General features: G+C 47.8%; 2 protein-coding genes and 1 non-coding gene across 3 annotated transcripts; 2 read left to right on the top strand and 1 right to left on the bottom strand.

The window, feature by feature from the left end:
* The first annotated feature begins 1,975 nt into the window (after positions 1–1,975).
* Positions 1,976–4,403, top strand: LOC125545281 (pentatricopeptide repeat-containing protein At3g46790, chloroplastic). Its single transcript, XM_048709174.1, has one exon. It carries the CDS (start codon positions 2,155–2,157, stop codon positions 4,114–4,116), a length of 1,962 nt encoding a protein of 653 aa, XP_048565131.1. The 5' UTR covers positions 1,976–2,154; the 3' UTR covers positions 4,117–4,403.
* A 562-nt stretch (positions 4,404–4,965) lies between these two features.
* Positions 4,966–11,344, bottom strand: LOC125545280 (delta-1-pyrroline-5-carboxylate synthase 2). Its single transcript, XM_048709173.1, has 21 exons — positions 11,073–11,344; positions 10,457–10,528; positions 10,229–10,332; positions 10,037–10,139; positions 9,792–9,953; positions 9,122–9,399; positions 8,286–8,436; positions 7,951–8,115; positions 7,790–7,867; positions 7,586–7,675; positions 7,419–7,505; positions 7,233–7,319; positions 7,051–7,147; positions 6,807–6,910; positions 6,533–6,608; positions 6,139–6,289; positions 5,987–6,055; positions 5,789–5,855; positions 5,570–5,640; positions 5,301–5,381; positions 4,966–5,215 (listed from the first exon to the last, which is right to left on the bottom strand). Exons 1-20 carry the CDS (start codon positions 11,172–11,174, stop codon positions 5,303–5,305), a joined length of 2,193 nt encoding a protein of 730 aa, XP_048565130.1. The 5' UTR covers positions 11,175–11,344; the 3' UTR covers positions 4,966–5,215; positions 5,301–5,302.
* A 5,636-nt stretch (positions 11,345–16,980) lies between these two features.
* TRNAV-CAC lies at positions 16,981–17,054 on the top strand. The gene has a single exon. It is a non-coding gene; the product is annotated as a tRNA-Val (tRNA).
* The last annotated feature ends 1,984 nt before the right edge of the window (positions 17,055–19,038 follow it).

Raw genomic sequence — 19,038 nt, 5'->3', positions numbered from 1 at the left:
ATATACAATTCTAGTTTCCTATTTACTTTCTTTGCAATCTTTTACTTTCCGTTCCATAAACCAAAAATACCAAAAATATTACTTTACCATTTATTCATCTCTATCAGATCTCACGTTGCAAATAATCATGAAGGGATTGACAACCCCTTTATCGCATTGGGTGCAAGGTTGGTGTTTGTTTGTGCAGGTATTCAGTGGCTTGCGCGTTGTCTCCTACTAGATTGATACCTTGATTCTCAAAACTGAGGGAAATACTTACGCTACTTTGCGGCGTCGCCCTTTGCTCTTCAAGGAAAAAACCAACGCGAGCTCAAAAGGTAGCAAATAGCATGGAATAATGAAAAATTATAGATATGTTTGAGACGTATCAGCGCGCCCCTTCCCTTGGCCGCCGGCCCTATGGATTGAAAGGGGGAGGGCTAGCCCCTCTATCCTTCCCTCCAGCTAAGAGGAAGGAAAGGGGGGCACCTCCTCCTGCCTTCCCCCGCAGGCAAACAAGGAAGGGGGGCGCCAAAGGGAAAGCACCCAAGGGGGCCGGCCGGCCACCTTGGGGAGCACCCAAGGCTGCCTCCCCTCCCCCACCTATATATATGAGAGGGAGGGGCGCTACACAAACCCACAACAATCTCTTAGCCGTGTGCGGCGCCCCTTTCCACAATTTAGTCCTCCATCTAGTTTTCCGTAGTGCACGACGAAGCCCTGCGGGAACAAGTTCATCACCCCGTCGTGCTGCCAGAACTCATCTACTACTTCGCCCGTCTCGTTGGATCAAGAAGGCAAGGACGTCATCGAGCTGAGCGTGTGCTGAACGCGAAGGTGCCGTACGTTTGGTACTTGATCAATTGGATCGCGAAGGTGTTTGACTACATCAACCGCGTTGTTAAACGCTTCCGCTTTACAGTCTACGAGGGTACGTAGACATACTCCCCCCTCTCGTTGCTATGCATCTCCATGGATAGATCTTGCGTGTGCGTAGAATTTTTTTTTGTTTTCCATGCAACGTTCCCCAACATGCAGCTCAGGATCCATGCCCGCGAGGAGTGCCGCCTGAGCTTGGTGTCGACGGTGTGTCTGCAGGGCGGCGTGGTGGTGGTGGCGGAGCGACAACGAGAGGGTGGAGGGTGCTCTCTGATACCACGATGTTAGGAGCTTGTTCTGTGTTCTGGAGTCCAAATACAAGATGAAGACTTTCAGCTTGGAAGACACGAAGAATTTTAAGTACTTAGAGTAGGACTCCAATTGCGGGTATAACCCGGAGTCTCTTGTAACCCCATGGACTCAGCTGTTATATAAAGCGAGTCTATGGGTCATCAGAAAGGGAGAAGAAAAATAAGTAACCAGAAATAAGTCGCCTGAGACAAGTCTTAGACAAGATCAAAATAAATGCTCTCGATTGGTTGACGATGCTGAGTCAGCCGGCAGTAGCGCTCAATGGCCACTTGTTCTCCTGTTGCTCTTTTCTGCTGCCATGGCAAAGTTGTTGGGTTGGGCTGCCATGGCAGTTTTCTTTTCATCGGTGCTTGAGACGCTAACAAAAAATAAACAGAAAAAAGGAAAAGGTATATAATAGAAACAGGAAAAAATAAAAAAGAAAACAAAAAAGAGAGGTAACAAGAAGAAAAGAAAAACCGGTTCAGGAACCTTCTAGAAGGTTCGCAAAACCAAAAAACCCGTCCAGAAACCTCTAGAGAGTTCCGAAAACCTGGATCGCTGAAACATTAAACGGGCCGGGCCCAAGACGAACGATCGCTTGATCTCCCTGTGTTAGGGGAATTCCCGCGACAGTGCTCCAGAATCTTTAGGCCGATCACACGCCGACCCGTTCAGCCATTTGCAGCCCAAACGAAGGATCGAAATGCAGCCCATACTTTCGCCGGATGCTGCAGACGTGTAAGATGGACCCGGAGCCCATCGGGCATCGGCCTACCGAAACCACAAAAAATCGCGCAAAATCCCGACGCTTCTCCGGCTCCGCGCGGCACGGCCATTTTCCTCCGCCTCCACCCAACCCCGAACTCCGACCGAACCGGCCACAAACCCCACCCAAAAAATATCCATCACGCCGGCGCAGCGGCGCGCCCCTCCTCCCCCACGGTGAAGCCCCTACCGAGCCGCCCCCTCCGCCTCCGCCTCCGCCTCCGCCCCCTCCACCTCATGTTCGCCTCCGCCCCCGCGGGTTCGCTCCACCTCTCCCACCCGGCGTTCGGCGCCAGGCGCCCAAGGCTCGCGCGCTGCAGGTCCTCCCTGTCGTCGTCGGGCGCGGCGCCCCCGCCGGCCAACGCCAACCACCTCATCCAGACGCTCTGCGCCAGCGGCCGCCTCTCCCGCGCCGCCGCGCTCCTCCAGGGCCTCCCCGCCCCCACGCAGCGCACCTACGAGTCGCTCCTCCAGGCCGCCGCCAGGGCCGGGGACGCCGCGCTCGCCGCGGCCGTCCACCGCCGGCTCGAGGCCGACCCGGTCTTCCGCTCCGACCCGTTCCTCTCCACCCGCCTCATCGACGCCTACGCTGCGCTCGGCGCGCTCCCGGCCGCGCGCCAGGTGTTCGACGAGGCGCCCGACAAGAACATCTTCGTGTGGAACGCGCTGCTCAAGGCCCTCGCGCTCGCCGACCATGGCGACGAGGCGCTCGCGCGCTTGGCCGACATGGGGCGACTCGGCGTTCCCGTTGACAGCTACAGCTACACGCTCGGGCTCAAGGCCTGCATCGCCGCGTCGGCGTCGCACGCACCGGCCTCCGCCCGTGTACGCGAGGTACACGCACATGCCATCCGCCGTGGCTACGCATTGCACATGCATGTCGCCACTACTCTTATTGACTGCTATGCAAAGCTTGGGATCGTCGGCTATGCTGAGAATGTGTTTGCTGCAATGCCAGAGAGGAACGTTGTTTCCTGGAGTGCCATGATTGCGTGCTATGCCAAGAATGAGAGACCTGCTGATGCCATTGAGCTGTTCAAGGATATGCTGGCTTCTGATGCAGACCTGGTGCCTAACTCAATCACAATAGTAAGTGTCTTGAATGCGTGCGCAGGAGTAAACGCACTCGGTCACGGCAAACTATTGCATGCCTATATTCTTCGGAGGGGTTTCGACTCACTTGTTTCTGTACTGAATGCACTGATGGCAATGTACATGAGATGTGGATGCCTTGAAGTTGGCCGGCATATTTTCAATTGGATAGGACGCCGGAGGGATGTTGTGTCGTGGAATTCACTTATATCTGGATATGGGATGCATGGCTTTGGCCGTGAGGCGATTCAGGTGTTTGAGAAAATGGTTCAAGTTGGGTTATCACCGAGTATCATAACATTTATCAGTGTTCTTGGGGCTTGTAGCCATGCCGGACTTGTGGATGAGGGGAAGAAGTTGTTTGAGTCGATGACGGATTATAGTGTCAAACCCCGTGCAGAGCACTATGGTTGCATGGTAGACCTCCTTGGTCGTGCTGGGCAGTTGGATGAAGCAGTGGAGCTCATACAGAGCATGCACATTGAGCCGAGTCCTCAAGTGTGGGGTGCACTGCTTGGAGCTTGCCGTATTCATGGCCATGTGGAGTACGCAGAGATGGCTTGCTCTCGTCTCTTCGATCTTGAACCCAGAAATGCCGGCAACTATGTACTACTTGCTGATATTTATTCTCGAGCTAAACTGCAAGACCAAGTTGCCGTGCTAAAGGAGCTGCTTGAGGAGCATGGGCTAGAGAAGGTGCCGGGGTGCAGCTGGATGGAGGTGAACAAGAAGATATACTCTTTCACATCTGTGGACAACAAGAACCCCCCGGTTGAGCAGCTTCAAGCTCTGATAGGTGAGTTTGTGGCACAGATGAAAAATGAGGGCTATGTCCCTGACACAGAGATAGTCATGTATGACATTGAAGAAGAAGAAAAGGAAAGGATCTTGCTTGGTCACAGTGAGAAGCTGGCAGTTGCATTTGGGCTTATCAACACTCGCAGCGGTGAAGTAATCAGGATCACCAAGAACCTGAGGCTATGTGAGGACTGTCATTCAGTCACCAAGTTCATCTCCAGATTCACAGAGCGCGAAATCGTTGTGAAGGATGTGAATCGGTTTCACCACTTCAGGGATGGAATTTGTTCGTGTGGCGATTATTGGTGAAGATGCTGCCAAGTCGCTGGTGCTTTTTGATCTTTACTGATCATACCAAATTGACGATGAAGTAGGCACTATTGTACAGCCTAACATGATTAGATTAGCCACGATGACCCAGTCTTTCAGGAGGAACAGGAAATTGATTGCCGGTCTTTACTTGGAGACCAATGGAACTTCTGCAAGGCAATTTTGGCACGTTTGTAATGGGTCCCCTTTAATGACATTGTATGAATTAGCAAGTTCCTTGTAAAATCCCACCTAATCTTCATAATCAAGACCTGAGATTCGTTTAAGATATGCAAGCAAATGGTTTATGATCAGTGGTTTATGGTTCTTTGATTTGACGCATAAATGAGTTTTCGTTGCATTCCTGAAGTCATGACAATCTGTTGAGATCTGCTGAGATTTCTGATAAATGGTTGTTGGCTTGTTGCATTCTGAGAATTCTTGAGACTGCATTTTACTTGTTGCATTCTGAGAATTCTTGAGACTGCATTTTACTTACTAGGAGTTGATTTGCAAATGGTTCTATGCTCACAGAGGCCAGGCTATGTGAAACTATTTGTGTTGGCCGTCTACGGCTGCAAAGCTGTCCGTTTCAAGGACCTGTTTCAGTTCAGCCTAATTCACATAGCCTCAGGCACAGTTCGTGACAGTTCACCCGCCTGGTGCCAAAGACATAGCTGGTGCTAGTTCTGTTCACCCCTGCATCCACACGTTTGTTTGTAACAAGAGGATTCGAACAGATGTCTCAGCTTGCAAGCTGCGAGGCTTGCGAGAACAGACTGTATGCCGATTACATTCATTTCAGGTGCTCTTTGCCATAGAAAGACAACATGACAACGGATTTGAGACTTCATCAGAAACAGTACAGCTACTTCATATATGTAGCATAGATGTACCGATGCAATTCTACAGTTACAACAACTAGTGCCATAACTACGACATTGTATGGATAAATCATTGTACACGAACAATCACGGAACTAGATAGCGACATAGTAACAACAATGCTCTCTTGTCTTTCTTCATTCCTCGCACAGAGAGAAGGGGGGCTTTGAAGAGGATTATTCTACAAAAATTGCTCTACAGCAGGAATCCTCTACCTGCAAACATAGGAGCTGAAGGTCAGTAAAATACTCCAGTGAGTAAGCATTCTATCGAAGCGAAGCAACATAAACCGTGTCTTACCCTCATTGCAAAGGAAGATCCTTGTGGGTGTACACAACTCCCTTGTCGCCGTTCACTACTTGTCCACTCCCTCGCAGAATGCTATATAATGAGGAGAGCAATGCATACATATTAAGTGAAGGTACTAATGCTTTAGAACCAGGAAGTATCTTGCGTAAACTGAAGAAACTATAGGGGAAGATGGTGCACGCAGAACACTTCCTCATATGAAAGTACAGTTCTATTATTTGCTGAAGAATTGCAGAAAAACAACTGGCATAAAGACCTACCACCGAGTGGTTAAAAGACCGTCGACGCCAACAGGTCCACGAGCATGTATGCGCCCTGTACTTATGCCAACCTATTCAAGACATTTGAAAATGTTCAGAAATACAGTTAAAAAAAATGTTCAGAAAGATAGAATTGAAAGGTGATTGCATCAGAGCCAATCGAATCTTGAATAACATTTGACAACACATATTAGGCCCAAGCGAGTCAAACGGCAATACCTCTGCACCTAGACCGAAGCGAGTCCCATCACAGAACCTTGTGCTTGCATTATGGAACACAGCAGCACTGTCACAGTTTAGACGAAATGTTATTTCGATACTTGCAGCATGATCTTATATCAAATAAATCATCAAACAAAGCTAACAATACCATAATTAGCAACCACAATAACCGTAGAAATGAAGTTAACTAAATACCTGTCAACTTGTTGTAGAAAAGTATCTGCTGACTTCTTATCAGTTGTGATAATACAATCTGTGTGTGCACTGAAACAAAATATTTAAGACAATCAAATTTAGTGTAACAGAAGAAAAACATCGAGAGTATGTTTAAATGGAAACCTGCATACCTTCCATAACGATTGATATGGTCAATCGCTGACTGCACATCATCAACAAATTCGAGGGTGCATGCCATTGAGCTATACTCATGATGAAATGAATCTACCTTTGGTACTTTCAGTGTGTCATGTGCGACAGGCCCACCATAAATAACAACTCCTGCAATATTACATCACCTTATAAATTAAAACAATGATCATTGTAAAACAATTATAATATTATGATAAACTAATCATGCCCATCAAATGTTATTAGCATCAAGTTCATATTTCAATTCACGGTGTCTAGAACCTCATACAGATTAGTACTTGTGACTAAGTTTGCTAGACTTATTGTTTAAACGTAACTACAGAATTACTTATTATTGTTCACATATTTGACTTCAAGGGTGTGAGCTGGTACCTTCTTTCGCAAGTTCCATCAATAAATCATCAAGACCCTCTGTCTTGTTCAGATCTTTATGAACAAGTAGTGTTTCCTGCACAATGATATACATAATACTTAGTCTATTTATGTAGTTATTCATGCCGGAAATAGTGCATCATATATTACAAAAAAAATATTTAGTTGAAAGTAGAATCAGTGTTGTGTTACAATGATATACACAACCTCTAAGAAATCTGGTATGGTGGAAAATATTAAAAACCATATACAAATATCAAACTCAGAGACGTACCATAGCATTACACGCTGCAGGATAATCAACCTTTGCATCCAATACGATACGTTTTGCCATGTCCATGTCAGCTGATTTATCAATATAAACATGGCAGATACCATCTGTAGAAGAATGAAAACAATTTAGTTCGTCATACATTCAAATTTCACAGAAAATGTAACCTACTTAATTTCTGTGACATAATATCCTATTTTAAAAAATAAGCTGAATTACAAGAATTCAGTGAGGAAAAATGGCTTACCAGCATGACCAAGAACGGGAATCTTGGTTTGTGCTTTGATTTGAGAAACAAGCCTGTTACTGCCTCTTGGAATAACAAGATCAATCACATCGTCAAGCTGCATAGGCATAGTATGCAATCAGTTTAGACATGTTTATGTAATCAACTTCTCATCAATCGAAGAATCAAATGACAATGCTCACCTTTAGAAGATCAGCAATTTCATCTTTGCTTTTCACAAGGCCAATAAGCTTTTTGCCAACAACATCTGGAATCACGCTGGTTATGACCTAATAAAAAACGATAAATTGATATGTCAGGACTGTAATTAAGCTAAATAAAGATGATGCATTACTCCAAACACAATCAGCTAACTAAATGGATCATACCTTATGTAATATTGTGTTTGATCTCATAGCTTCTTTTCCTCCTTTCAGAAGAAGGCCGTTTCCACTTCGGATTGCTAGAGCTGCAATCTGTACAATAATATGCTGATAATAAATAACAGTTGATGTTCCAGGTAAGTTTTATAATTTGTACTTCCCAAAATCTTTACCTGGACCAGGGCATCAGGACGAGACTCAAAAATAATTAGGAGAACACCTAATGGGCAGTACATCTTCTCGAAAACTAAATCCTTAGCAACCTACAAATAAGTCCTTGATGGGTTAAATACATGAGGAAATTATAATTTAAATCTTAGTATGCCATAATCATAAAATATCCTCCAAATTTAGAAATGTGGTTCGGTGGTTTTCACCTCTGTTTTTTTCAGTGTATGTGAGATAGGGTCCTCCATGTCCGCAATTGCACGAATCGATTCAGCAAGGCTTGTTATCTACAAATATATAATGAGAACATATGCTATGACCAAACATAATCAAATAGATGAACGGATACTGCTGTGAAATTTAAACCCACCTTTCCTGCCTTCAGGGTCATCCTAGCAACCAAGGATTTCTCGTAACCTGAATCTTGTGCCGCAGCTAGATCAGCTTCATTCTCGGATATAATTAAATCCACGTTTGCATCCAGAGCACCGGCAATATCTAGCAAAATCTTCTTACGCTCCTCCGATGACAAATTCTGTTTGGGAGGCAATATGCAACAGAAAAAAATTAGCAATGGCAGCTCGAAAACCAAAATACAGAGACAGCTCAAACTTTCCATTAATAGCTATTGCTCCATAAGAAATGAAGGGATATCTTAGGATACCTCCAACGGAGGCTTCTTTCTAGAGAAAGAGAAAAAGGTACCTGGAGATGCCGTGAGCAATCTTTTGCAGCAACTGCCATCTCACGGGTTGTCACCTCCTTCGAACAATCCCAGACATTTGCTTCATTATGGAAAAGTGTACCAATTTTCTCTCCTCGCATAATCTTAATAATGCTATCTGTTACAAATCCACTGAATGGATATAGGAACAAAAAGGTTAGAAGGCGGAAATCATTATATTACAGGATGACATAAACTCAGTTTTGTACAATAGTACAAGGCTACAGCTGGCAGTTGCAGCTAAAACGCAGCACAAGCTTGACTACATGCCGAAGTGAAAGCATAGGCCTCCCTAAATCCTCAGTGAAGTAATCAAACACTAAATGTGTCTGGTAGCGTTTTGAAGATGTGAAATTTGATATACTACTTTAAAATACTTGGCCAACCAGAAGTAGCCTTTGGTGGCATGTTTTAGGAAGAAAGGCGACTAGGCGAGCACCAAGCCTCGAACGCGGGTCGGCGGGCTGTGAGCATTTGAGCCTGCTCTAGCTAGCCAACTGGTTGGCGCCCAGTTCTCTGGGATACTCAAGGAAATTAAACTAAATATCAACACAAGCGGGTAACAGACTCCAGTGGATTATATAAGGAAAAATTGCATGCATTAGATCTCTAGTATCTGTAAATACTTGCACACTGATTTACGAAATGCCAAATTATAATAGCGATAGTTTAATATGCAACCATGGATTGCTCAAATATACTAGCTGGCAGTTTGTCCAACCATAGTGGCTTGCAGTATGTTAACCTAATGGGAACATTTAGTAGCTATCATATGGTTAAATCATGCTATAATAACAAGGGAGAAAAGTTGCCTCACCTTGCAATTACAGCAGGTACGCCCTTTGATGCAGCAGTAACAGCAGCTGCCACCTTAGCTTGCATTCCACCTCTTCCCACACGAGACTTCTCCCCAAAATTAATTAGCTTCCCGTGTTTTTCATTGATGTAGGTGTGGATAATCTTTGATTGAGGATCACTCGGTGGACCACTATAGAGTCCCTCCACATCACTAAGCATGATAAGTAGATCAGCATCCAGTTCTTTTGCCAACAGCGTCGCCAAACTGTCGTTATCCCAGAATATACCAGATGAATCCTGCACATGAAGTCAAATGTTATAACCAGTGAACAGGAAACGCTAAAGACGGCCCAGTTGTCATTGCTAGTGGGAATCCATAAAGTTGATGCATAGCCATCATTTTGTTTAAAGCCTGGAGTGATAAACATCGATCACTGAAACTTAAAAGGGCACTGCATATTCTGTTACAGCATAATGAAAGATAAACCAGCAAGACAGACAGAGAGCAAAATAGCATAGGTTGCTTGTTCTACAAAATAATAACAGAGGTGCCTGCAGAGGAAAAGCTAAATGAAGGACTAAACTACGGACAATTGTCAATTAAGCTCCTACTGCAGAGATCACATTAGAGAAACACGAAACTCTGAAGCTTGGGTGTGCATGGCAATTGTTCTTGAGAGAAATCACACCTCATATGGCGCTCTCCTCGTACTGATAGCATCGTTCTCGTTGAACACCGGTATCACCTTAAGATCTAACAGGGAGACAACAGTCTCACGAAGCTGGTGCCCAAAACTTGGATCCCGGAAATCACGATCCGTAACAAGAAGCTGAGACGATGTCACATCAAGCTGCAGTAAGGTAAGTTTGATGTCAGAAACATATGTTAACCTCATCAACAACAAAAGAAAGAACAGCAGTTAGCAGAACCCACTTGGCTAAACAGCGTATCGTAGATAGCCATTAGGCCACTCTGGCCGACGGCAGCGCAGGCCTTCCCATCCAGGTCCAACTGTGGGTTCTGCAGATCGGCGAAACTGCAAGCAAGGAGAATTATCAGCAAGCAGTGACAATAACCAGAGGCAATGACCGTCAGCAAACTGCTGTGAGAAAAACTCTCTGCAACCTGCTGTTGATAAGCTTCCGGTACTTGAGCCTCTGCCTGCCGACGCCAACGGCGCCAGAGGTGACCAGAATCACCTCATACCCCTGGAAATTAAGCTCCTTCACCTGAAACATTTCCACATATTTACCGGTTAGTATCGGTCAATAAAACAATTTACCGGCTAGTACTACTGTATATTAGCACAAGCTCCTTGGCCAGAGCACATGACATGTCGGAAAATTCAGTTACCTGCTCGCAGAGAGCTCCGAGCCTGCCCATGGCCAGCCGGCCATTCTGCCCGGTGACAACAGCGGTGCCGACCTGGATGCACGAGAAACTCATTAGATGGACCCGACGAACGAACGCCGATTTACTTAGCGACAAAGTAAAAAAATTACTCCCACAAAGTACTTTCTCTAATCACAAAACACCAAATACTTTCCAACTAAATTAGAAAATATACTTTGCAATTTAGTTTCACGAATCTGGGACAATCTAGAACCCAGCACGTGATTTTTATTATTACGCCATAATAACAGGAGGCGCAGCGAATCGAAACAAATTTTCGCCGCCTCCCTTGAACAGATACTTTACGGAATCAGCCCGCTGACGTCACCAGATCGGAGCCTTTTCGCCCGTGCCAGCCTCGGCGCTTTCTCCGATCACCCGTGCCCGCCGCACTCGGTCCAGGATCACGCCGGAGAAGAAGAGGAGGGGAAACAAAAGGAACGGCAGCGAACAGGCCCAATAAAACGGCGGCGACGGCGGCGGCATTAGATTCGTATCGGGAGGGGAGGAGGAGGAGGAAAAAGCTCGCCATGCATGCATGGGAGCATATTCGTGTCGTATCGCGGTCACCACCCACCTTGACGACGATGCGCTTGACGTCCCTGACGAAGCCGCGGGTGGAGTCGCTGTTCTCGAGGTCGGCCGCCGCGACGGCGCCTCCGATGCCTCCCCGGCCCATTCTCCGCTCCGCCGGGGCGTGGCGACCCGCGGGCGCTCGCTCGCTCGCTCCGGATCGAGACGGGCAGGGCGAAGGAAAAAAACGGGTGGGCGAGGCGAGGCGAGGTCAAGGTGGGTGGGTGGAAGTGGCGGAACAGAACCGTGGGATAACAAGTGGAGCTACCGGGCGCCCCCGATTTAAAGGGGAGGAGGGGAGGCGAGCGAGCCGCAGCGCACCGTCGCGTCCCGGCCCGGGGAAGGTGGGGCCGGGGCCACGCGGGGTACGTGTGCGGCGCGATGGCGGCCACAGGCCCTAGATCGTCTGCGGCGAGGGGAGCCCGTGGCCACCGCCTCGGCCGCCCGTGCGGGGCGCCCACGTGTGCGCGCGCCCGGAGGGAGGGGGAGGGAGGGAAGGCCGTTGCGCAAAATATCCTGGAGCCGAGGAAATATAGGGCGGGATCGATCGGCCGCCAGCTGTTGCCCCGCACCTGGACACAGCAGTGGAAGGGTGCGGTGGACGTTTGCGGGGTAGGCTCTTTTTGGGGGCTGTCCTCCTTCGGTCATGCATGGTATGGTATGGTAGTACACTCTTCACTCGTACTGCTGGCTCTAGCATCGGTATGGGGTGGATTGTTATGGTCATTTTGACGCACCTGCCAATTTGTACTCACATGTTTCCTTAAAAGAGGTTGCATGAAGGCACATGTATGTGCATACTTTGAGTCCCAAGGAGATGAGAATGTGGTATCTGCTAGTGGAGTAGCATGTCGATGGATTCGCGTATATGCCTTGGAACATGGACACTTAGGTGGTGTTTCGTCGAGGCCTCGAGGGAACCGAGTGGTAGAGTGGAATGGATCGGTTTTAGAAGCTATGGAACTTCGGTTCACCGAATGCTCGGGTCACGGAATGTGGTAACGTAGAACGGAAGGAACTCGTCCGATTGAATGGAACATTTGGCTAATAGTGGAACCAGCTGATAACTTCGAAGCCGGCAAAAGAACTGATTCCATGCTTGGTTGATATTCATTTTCCGTTTTCTTGATCAAGATGAATATAAATCTCAATATAAACAAAATATGTTCACCAACCAAAACACATTTTCATCTTATCCCAATGTTCTAGAAAAATTCCACTTGATTCCGGTTGATTCCCCCGATCAAACACTTGGTTCTTACATGTATATGTTTGTTTTTGTCATGTATGATAGATAATCAAACTGCTAGAGTGCGGTCGGCAAGACCGTGGTTGAATCATATAGTCTAGGATGTAGGTGATGAAGATGAATATTGTTGGTACAAAGGGGTGGATGCGCAAACAAGCATGTGAGGATGAGATCACACTAGCTCATATCAATGTGTTATCAGTTTGGTGAAAAAAAAACGAAAAAGGGGAAGACTCCTTACTCTGAAAAAAAAATAGCTCTACTAATAAGAATTATGTAGTCCCCCACTTCGATTTGCTCGGTGTAGTAGTAAATTTGTCGACCCTTCTCCCCAACCCCCGCTTCGCCCGAGCCGGGCGACTCGAAGGGAACCCTAGCCGTCGGCGTCCTGTCACCCGCCCTTCGCTCGCCCCGCGTCGCCGGCGCCGGAGGGCCGGCCGGCGAAGCCGTGCCGGGCCCTGAGATGGCGGCGGCGAGCTGTCCTTTCTCCTCTCGCCCTCGCCCCTCCCCTCACGCCAGATCAGGGTCGACTGCGGCAGCCTCCTCCTCCGGCGGTGACGGTGGCGGCGGCCTCCCCGGGCCTCCCCTGCTCGTTGGCGGCGTGGGTGGACTGCCCCGGCCGCAGTTCCCCGCGGTGATGCCCTGTCCACCCTGAGGTGATCTGGACGCCTTCTCAGGCTAGCGGCAGCGCTTCGGCCGGCCAGCCTCAGCGGGGCCCTGCTAGCTGCGGCTCCTCCCCCTCCGACCCCCCCGGGCGAGTTTCAGGCCTGCCTCCTCGGGGGCCGGCCTTGGAGGCTGCTGGCTGCGTTGTGCCTGTCGGTGTCTGCCTCCTTTGGCATGCCGGTCGGGTTTGGCTGCGCGCAAGTCCACTTCGACACCACCACCTTTAGGTATTGTTTAGTTAAGAGAACTGAATATAATGTAATGTAATTTGTATTGAACGGTGTGGTCCTTTGGCTCACGGAATGCAGCATAGTGGAATAAAACAAACTAGCTCCATTGAGGGTAACATTCGGACAAGTTGAACCAGCCGTTAACTTCAAAACAACAAAATAATTGATTCCCTAATTAGTCTCTTTCCATTTCCATCCTCTGGACCAAACGAAAAATGAAATGGTTATGTTCCCCAATTCGTTATTTCCTTTTCATCTCATTCGAAGATTCTACAACCACCTTGTTAGATTCCACTTGGTCCCAATCAAGCACACTACCAGCGGTCAAATTTAACAGTTGTCTTATTCATGTATACATTTTTGTTATGTATCAAACTATTGGAGCATGGTCGGCAGAAGATGATGTACATAATGAAACTACATTCTTGTAGTTTAGGATGTCGGTAATGGAAATGAATAGAATGGTGTCAGGAGGGCTTGAGGTGCATGCATGGCACGTGGGGATGAGATCAAACTAGGACATATGATTGTGTTCCTAGTTTCATGGAAATGCAATTTAGGGGGCGGGGGTGGGTGGGGCTGATCATTTGCTAAAAAAATAGCTCGAGCAACATAGTTTGTATATTACCTTGGTTCGGTTTATTTATTTTTCTTCAATCGAGGAACCGGCAGGAGCACTGCCTTTTATTCATACAAAAAGGAGGGTTTATGTACAAAGGTGTCAGGTTTTTCCGGAAAAACCTGGCAGAAAATCGCAAAAGAAACCTACAAGGTATTACAACTCAACCAATATTGGTCGCCTCATGGGCCCTTCCGGAGGCCAAGGCCCCTATTTGATGTCCTCAAATGCGATTGCCGCCATCTCCAAGTGGGTCATGCGAGATCCATTGAAGATGCGACCATTACGCTCCTTCTAGATATTCCAAATGGCGTAGAGAAAGCGGCCGCTACGATGGCGTTTGTCCTCGATGGACGGCGAAGCGACGAACGTATCCCACCAGTTAGAGATCTTCATTGGAGGTGAAAGCGCATGCGTGACCGCATGTGCCTCTCCCGTCCACACTGGGACGTGCGACCATACTGCGACAGAAAACAAGCAGTCCTTGCACAGGTGAGTTGTCGTTTCTAGCGCCCCAAGACAAAGCGGGTAGCAAGGGTCATGAGGCCAGCCCCAAACGGCCACCATGTCCGTCGTAAGAATCTTTCCACATGGCGCATGAGCCAGAATAATAACTTGCATTTTGGTTCCACGTGCGCCTCCCAGATCTTAGTCGGCGAGAACCTGGGAAAGGACCCTACAAACTGGCGTAAGCTGAAGCAGCGGAGCAGATGCCGTTGGGGGTCCAATGCCATGATATGGATTCTTCCCTACGCGGGGTCAACGCTACCTCAGATGTTACCAATGCAACAGTAATGAACTCCAGCAGCTAGGCCGGCATCGCCAGGCGAGCGACCGATCTGATCCAGTTCTCATCATGTAGCTCCTTCATTAACCTAGTGAAGGGTTTGAATTTCAGTCATCCAATATTCACAAATATTCAAACATATCGACCTCGTGTGTCGTGAGAATTCCAGGATTGTATAGATCTATACGAAGTGTTGACGTGATTTGTATCTAGTGGCACCAATGTTACGAGTACATTTCCACCTAATCGGTTAATGTAGTTTTTTTGCGGGGATACCAATGTAATTTTTGATACTACACCAATTATCACGATTTTTCTATAATAAGAAATTCAACACATTTCTTATGCTCTAAACACTACCATGGTAATTTTGACCTTTACTTTGCATAAATATATTTATATAAGAAGGAATTCAATATTCCTAAAACTGTGACAAATCCAATGATAGGAGTACATTTCCACCTAATCGATCAATGTACTGTAGTTTTCTTTACGAGGAGATCAGTGTAGTTTTTGATACAGTGCACCAATTATCATGATCTCCCTATAATAAGAGTTCAACACATTAGTAGTAGTAAAATTATGGTTTTTGGTGCGGAAATGTTGCGTTTCTCTACGCTCTAGTAGTTTGGGGAAGAATTGTTTGTAGGGATGTTGCGTTTTCTCATTGTGGACATAGTGCGTTTTCCTCAAATACTTTCTTCATCCGAAAATACTTGTCATTAAAATAAACAAAAATAAGTACTATGTTTAAAATTAAAATACATCTAGATACATTTTATTTTATTTATTTTGATGACAAATATTTTCGAAACGGAGGGAATACTACGCATTTCCACGTCTCTTTTGCTGTGAGCACGTATTTCCATCACAATACTCTTATTCCCCGGGACGGCACCGAAGCCACTGATTCACCACAATAAACGCCGAGTTGGAATTCCCTCACCTACTTAGTATTTACTACAGCACAATAAACACAGCCTTCCACCCCCGCGCTGTACTCTGTACTCAGCCAGGTGACTTCCTCGGAGCCCCCACACCGTCGACACCGAGTTTGGTTCTATGCGCACGGTGCGCCGTGGCGGTACGCGGCCAGGAGGCATGCACCAACCACCAACGCACAGTATAAGCTACGCTATGCATGCAGCATCATTTCGCGCACGAACTTCGCTTTGCTTTTGCTACTACTCCTACCTAGGAGTAGGAGTAGGTCCGTTGATCATTGCGTGCACTGTACCGCGCGGCGCGTCCGGCCAAACTGTGCTACGCGCCACATGGCCCACAATGTTTTACTACCCGTATATACTATACTTCTTCGTAAGAGCATCTCCAACTAGTCCTGGTCATGGGTAGCCCGGCCCAAAAAAGCCCGACCCGACCTGGCCCGACGCCGCTCCCGGGCCGGGCTCAGGCCTAGATTTTGAGCCCGAAGGCCAGGTCGGGCCCATCGTTTTCGTATTTTTCTAAAGGACGGGCCGGGCTGGCCTGAAGCCCGACGGGCTTTTACGTGTTCGGGCCGGGCTCGGGTCTAGAAAACAGGCCCGACGGCCGGGCCGGGCCAGGCCGGGCTCGAGCCTAGGTTTTTTGTGTCGGGCTTGGCTAGGCCCGGCCCGAGGTATGGCCAGGTATATCTCGAACAGAGGCGCTATTAGCCGCACGCTGAAAAAAACGATAATATTGCGCGTGATTGAAATTGGGCTCCAGCGGACACGCTAAAATCCTACGCGCAACAAAATAGGTTCAGCGTGCTAAGGAAAACGGCATCGCACACTGATTATTTGGTGCGTCTGCTGCAAAATCTGGGCTGCTGCTGATGGAACCGTGGGATTGAACGCAGTGTGTTATGCGCTTCTGGTAAAGCAAATACACAAGCCCAGCACGCTAAAACGCTATTTCGGCGCTGAAAAAAATATAACGGGTCCCGCAATTGCGGATCTGTTAAAGATGCTCTAAGCTTATCTGAAAAAAAAAAGCTCTTAAGCTAGCGCAATGCCACGGAATCACAGATCTCAAAGCATGCAGCGCCCCTACTGACCGCCTCTTATTTTTTTGGCGCGGAAGTGCCCCTACTCTAGCTCTACCGACCTGATTGAGAAGATGCTTGGCCCTTGGCCCTTGCACATGGCTCCGATTCAATCTGGGCGCGCGCGACAAACAAACTCGCACGGCGCTCGACGCGCCCGTGATGTTTTTTAGTACGCTGCTGCTAACCACCAACCGCCTCGCCATCTAGAATCTTTAGATATTTTTCCTCAAAGATCATAATACGACGATGTCTCCTGCGCACATCAAAGGCGATGTAAAATATTTCCCTAATAAAACAGAAATGGTCAAGTAAAATATTCGCTCGTCACATCATAACATGTCTGGGTGGTGTAGTTGGTTATCACGCTAGTCTCACACACCAGTGGTCCCCAGTACGAACCTGGGCTCAGACAGTTACCTTTTTTTTTTCTCTGCTTGTTTTAGATGTGAATATCCGGTTCTTTTCCCCCTCTTTTTTGAAGCGGATTCTTTTCCTTTTGCAAATTGCAGATGGTCGGATCGCACCAAAAAAATCGCAGGGTGCACAGCGTCGGCAATTCAAATAGTTCTTCGTACAGCTCAAAAAAAATATAGTTCTTCGTAAAAGTAAGTTTAAATAAAAGTTGTCTATGAGGTCTTTTCTCGGTTTTCTTAAACATCTTTCCCTAATTTTTTCACTTTCCATTAAACAAGCCTAGGGCCAGCAAGTCAGTGCAACGGGCGGCGTTGCCCGTCACCAATTACCACGTGAGCTGGGTGACCGGTGGTGGCGACAACGCATGGCGGTGCAACGGCGAGCTGCGGAGCGAGGAGACGTGGCGGCGTGGCCATGTGGGAAGGTGTGGTGGTGAGCCCTGGCGTGGCGGCGGTGCGGGAACACGGGATGCACGAGGGGTTTCACCCGTGAACTTTCAGGCGATTCCCTGCTAGTCAAATTATACGGGAAGGGCTATCTTTCAGTTAACATGAGGTGAGTTGGGGAATTACACGAGAACCCGTAAAAAAATCAGGTCTACAGAGTTGTTAGAGGGTTGTTTTTGCCTCAACTAACCGTGTTTTTTTACGGATGCAGTGACTATTGGAGTTGCTCTAAATGGTACAATTTTTGTAGAAGGCCAAATGCCGTAGACAGGAGAAAATTAGCCCTTGCAACAGTTTTCTTAAAATAATAATAAATTACGGACATGTCATTGAAGAAATCACAAATGTGTTTCCTTCTGCGTCCACCGATGACCCAATGTGAGCAAAGCTCATTGTCGGCTTTTGATCTTCAACTTACCGGAGCACCCTTGTTGAAATTCAAGAGTTTATAGAATCAACAACCAGGAAGTCGTTGATATACAACAGAACACGCATGCGACCGGAAAGTGACAGAGAAGGCAGGCACAAATCTCACAAATTCCCCGAGGAAGGCCAAAAGATAATCCTAACTTCGAAGAGACAGAGAAGGCAGGCACAAGTCTCACAAGTTCCCCAACAAAGTCATATCCGACCGAGCTTCATCGCACTAAAATGAAACTAGAGAACGAAAACACGTTGAAGCTTCATACCTCCACGGGACGTTGCCGCCATGCAGATCATGCACCCGATGACCGACACCGTCCTTCGACTCGCCAACACCACTCTCTGAGGAAGGACATCAACATGAAAAAGAAAAACCGAAGCGCCATTGTTGCCATCGTGTCGGCTGCTCCAACTTCACTAGCGAACGAAGAATTCAAAGACCCTACGAGGAAAGACAACCGGGTGACCCATTCCCACCCTTCCGCAGTCCCACTGCCGTAGCGGTCGGCCGAGGCCAGCGAAGCCGCGGTGGCGCCAACAGGTCGAGGGTAAAAGCTAGCCGTCTCCTGGTCGCCTCCTCTCTAGAAAACCTAGGAAAACGACTGCTAAATGGCACTATTGCAGTTCATCGAACTATCCTTTTCATGTAATCGCACTTGTTTGTTTACTCGTCGCCGTGTGGAAGTTCGTTTCTTCGCAGTACTCAAGCCAGTCGTGCGGTGCCGAGCACTGGAGGTGCACGTACGTACACCACCAGCAGCATATTCTCTGGACTCCATTTCTATCCTGCAACACGTAGAGCACATTGGCAGCGTGGCTTCCATAGCCCGGAGTGCACAGGCGCGCCACCCTCCCCGTCGCCGTCGCCGCCGCCACGCGTCCCGCCGGTCCACAGAGAGCGTCACATGTCGAAGCCGAGAATTATGAGAGCGCAATGACGTCAAGAGGTCGAGTCCAAAACAGCGACCAATGATCAAGACGAGCAGGACAGTGGGACGTGTCAGGGCGATGATCAGGTCAGGCCGTGCGAACAAAGCCGGACGTGTCGGGGCGAGATGCGTGAGGAGCCGAGGCCCAATCAGGCAGGCAACGATCGAGATCACGGAGGCGCGA

This window comes from Triticum urartu, chromosome 3 (assembly GCF_003073215.2).
Source record: "Triticum urartu cultivar G1812 chromosome 3, Tu2.1, whole genome shotgun sequence".
Lineage (NCBI taxonomy): Eukaryota > Viridiplantae > Streptophyta > Magnoliopsida > Poales > Poaceae > Triticum > Triticum urartu.
The sequence above is the reverse complement of the archived record's forward strand: the minus strand, read 5'-3'. Positions and strand labels throughout refer to the sequence as shown.

Bases quoted from the DNA above. Each gene is read 5' to 3' on its own strand.
- LOC125545281 (XM_048709174.1), top strand. From the start codon at position 2,155: ATGTTCGCCTCCGCCCCCGCGGGTTCGCTCCACCTCTCCCACCCGGCG.
- LOC125545280 (XM_048709173.1), bottom strand. From the start codon at position 11,174: ATGGGCCGGGGAGGCATCGGAGGCGCCGTCGCGGCGGCCGACCTCGAG. The intron at 8,437-9,121 runs GTGAGGCAACTT...ATATCCATTCAG, and splicing joins GTACCTGCTGTAATTGCAAG to TGGATTTGTAACAGATAGCA. The intron at 6,056-6,138 runs GTATGCAGGTTT...ATTTTGTTTCAG, and splicing joins CATATCAATCGTTATGGAAG to TGCACACACAGATTGTATTA.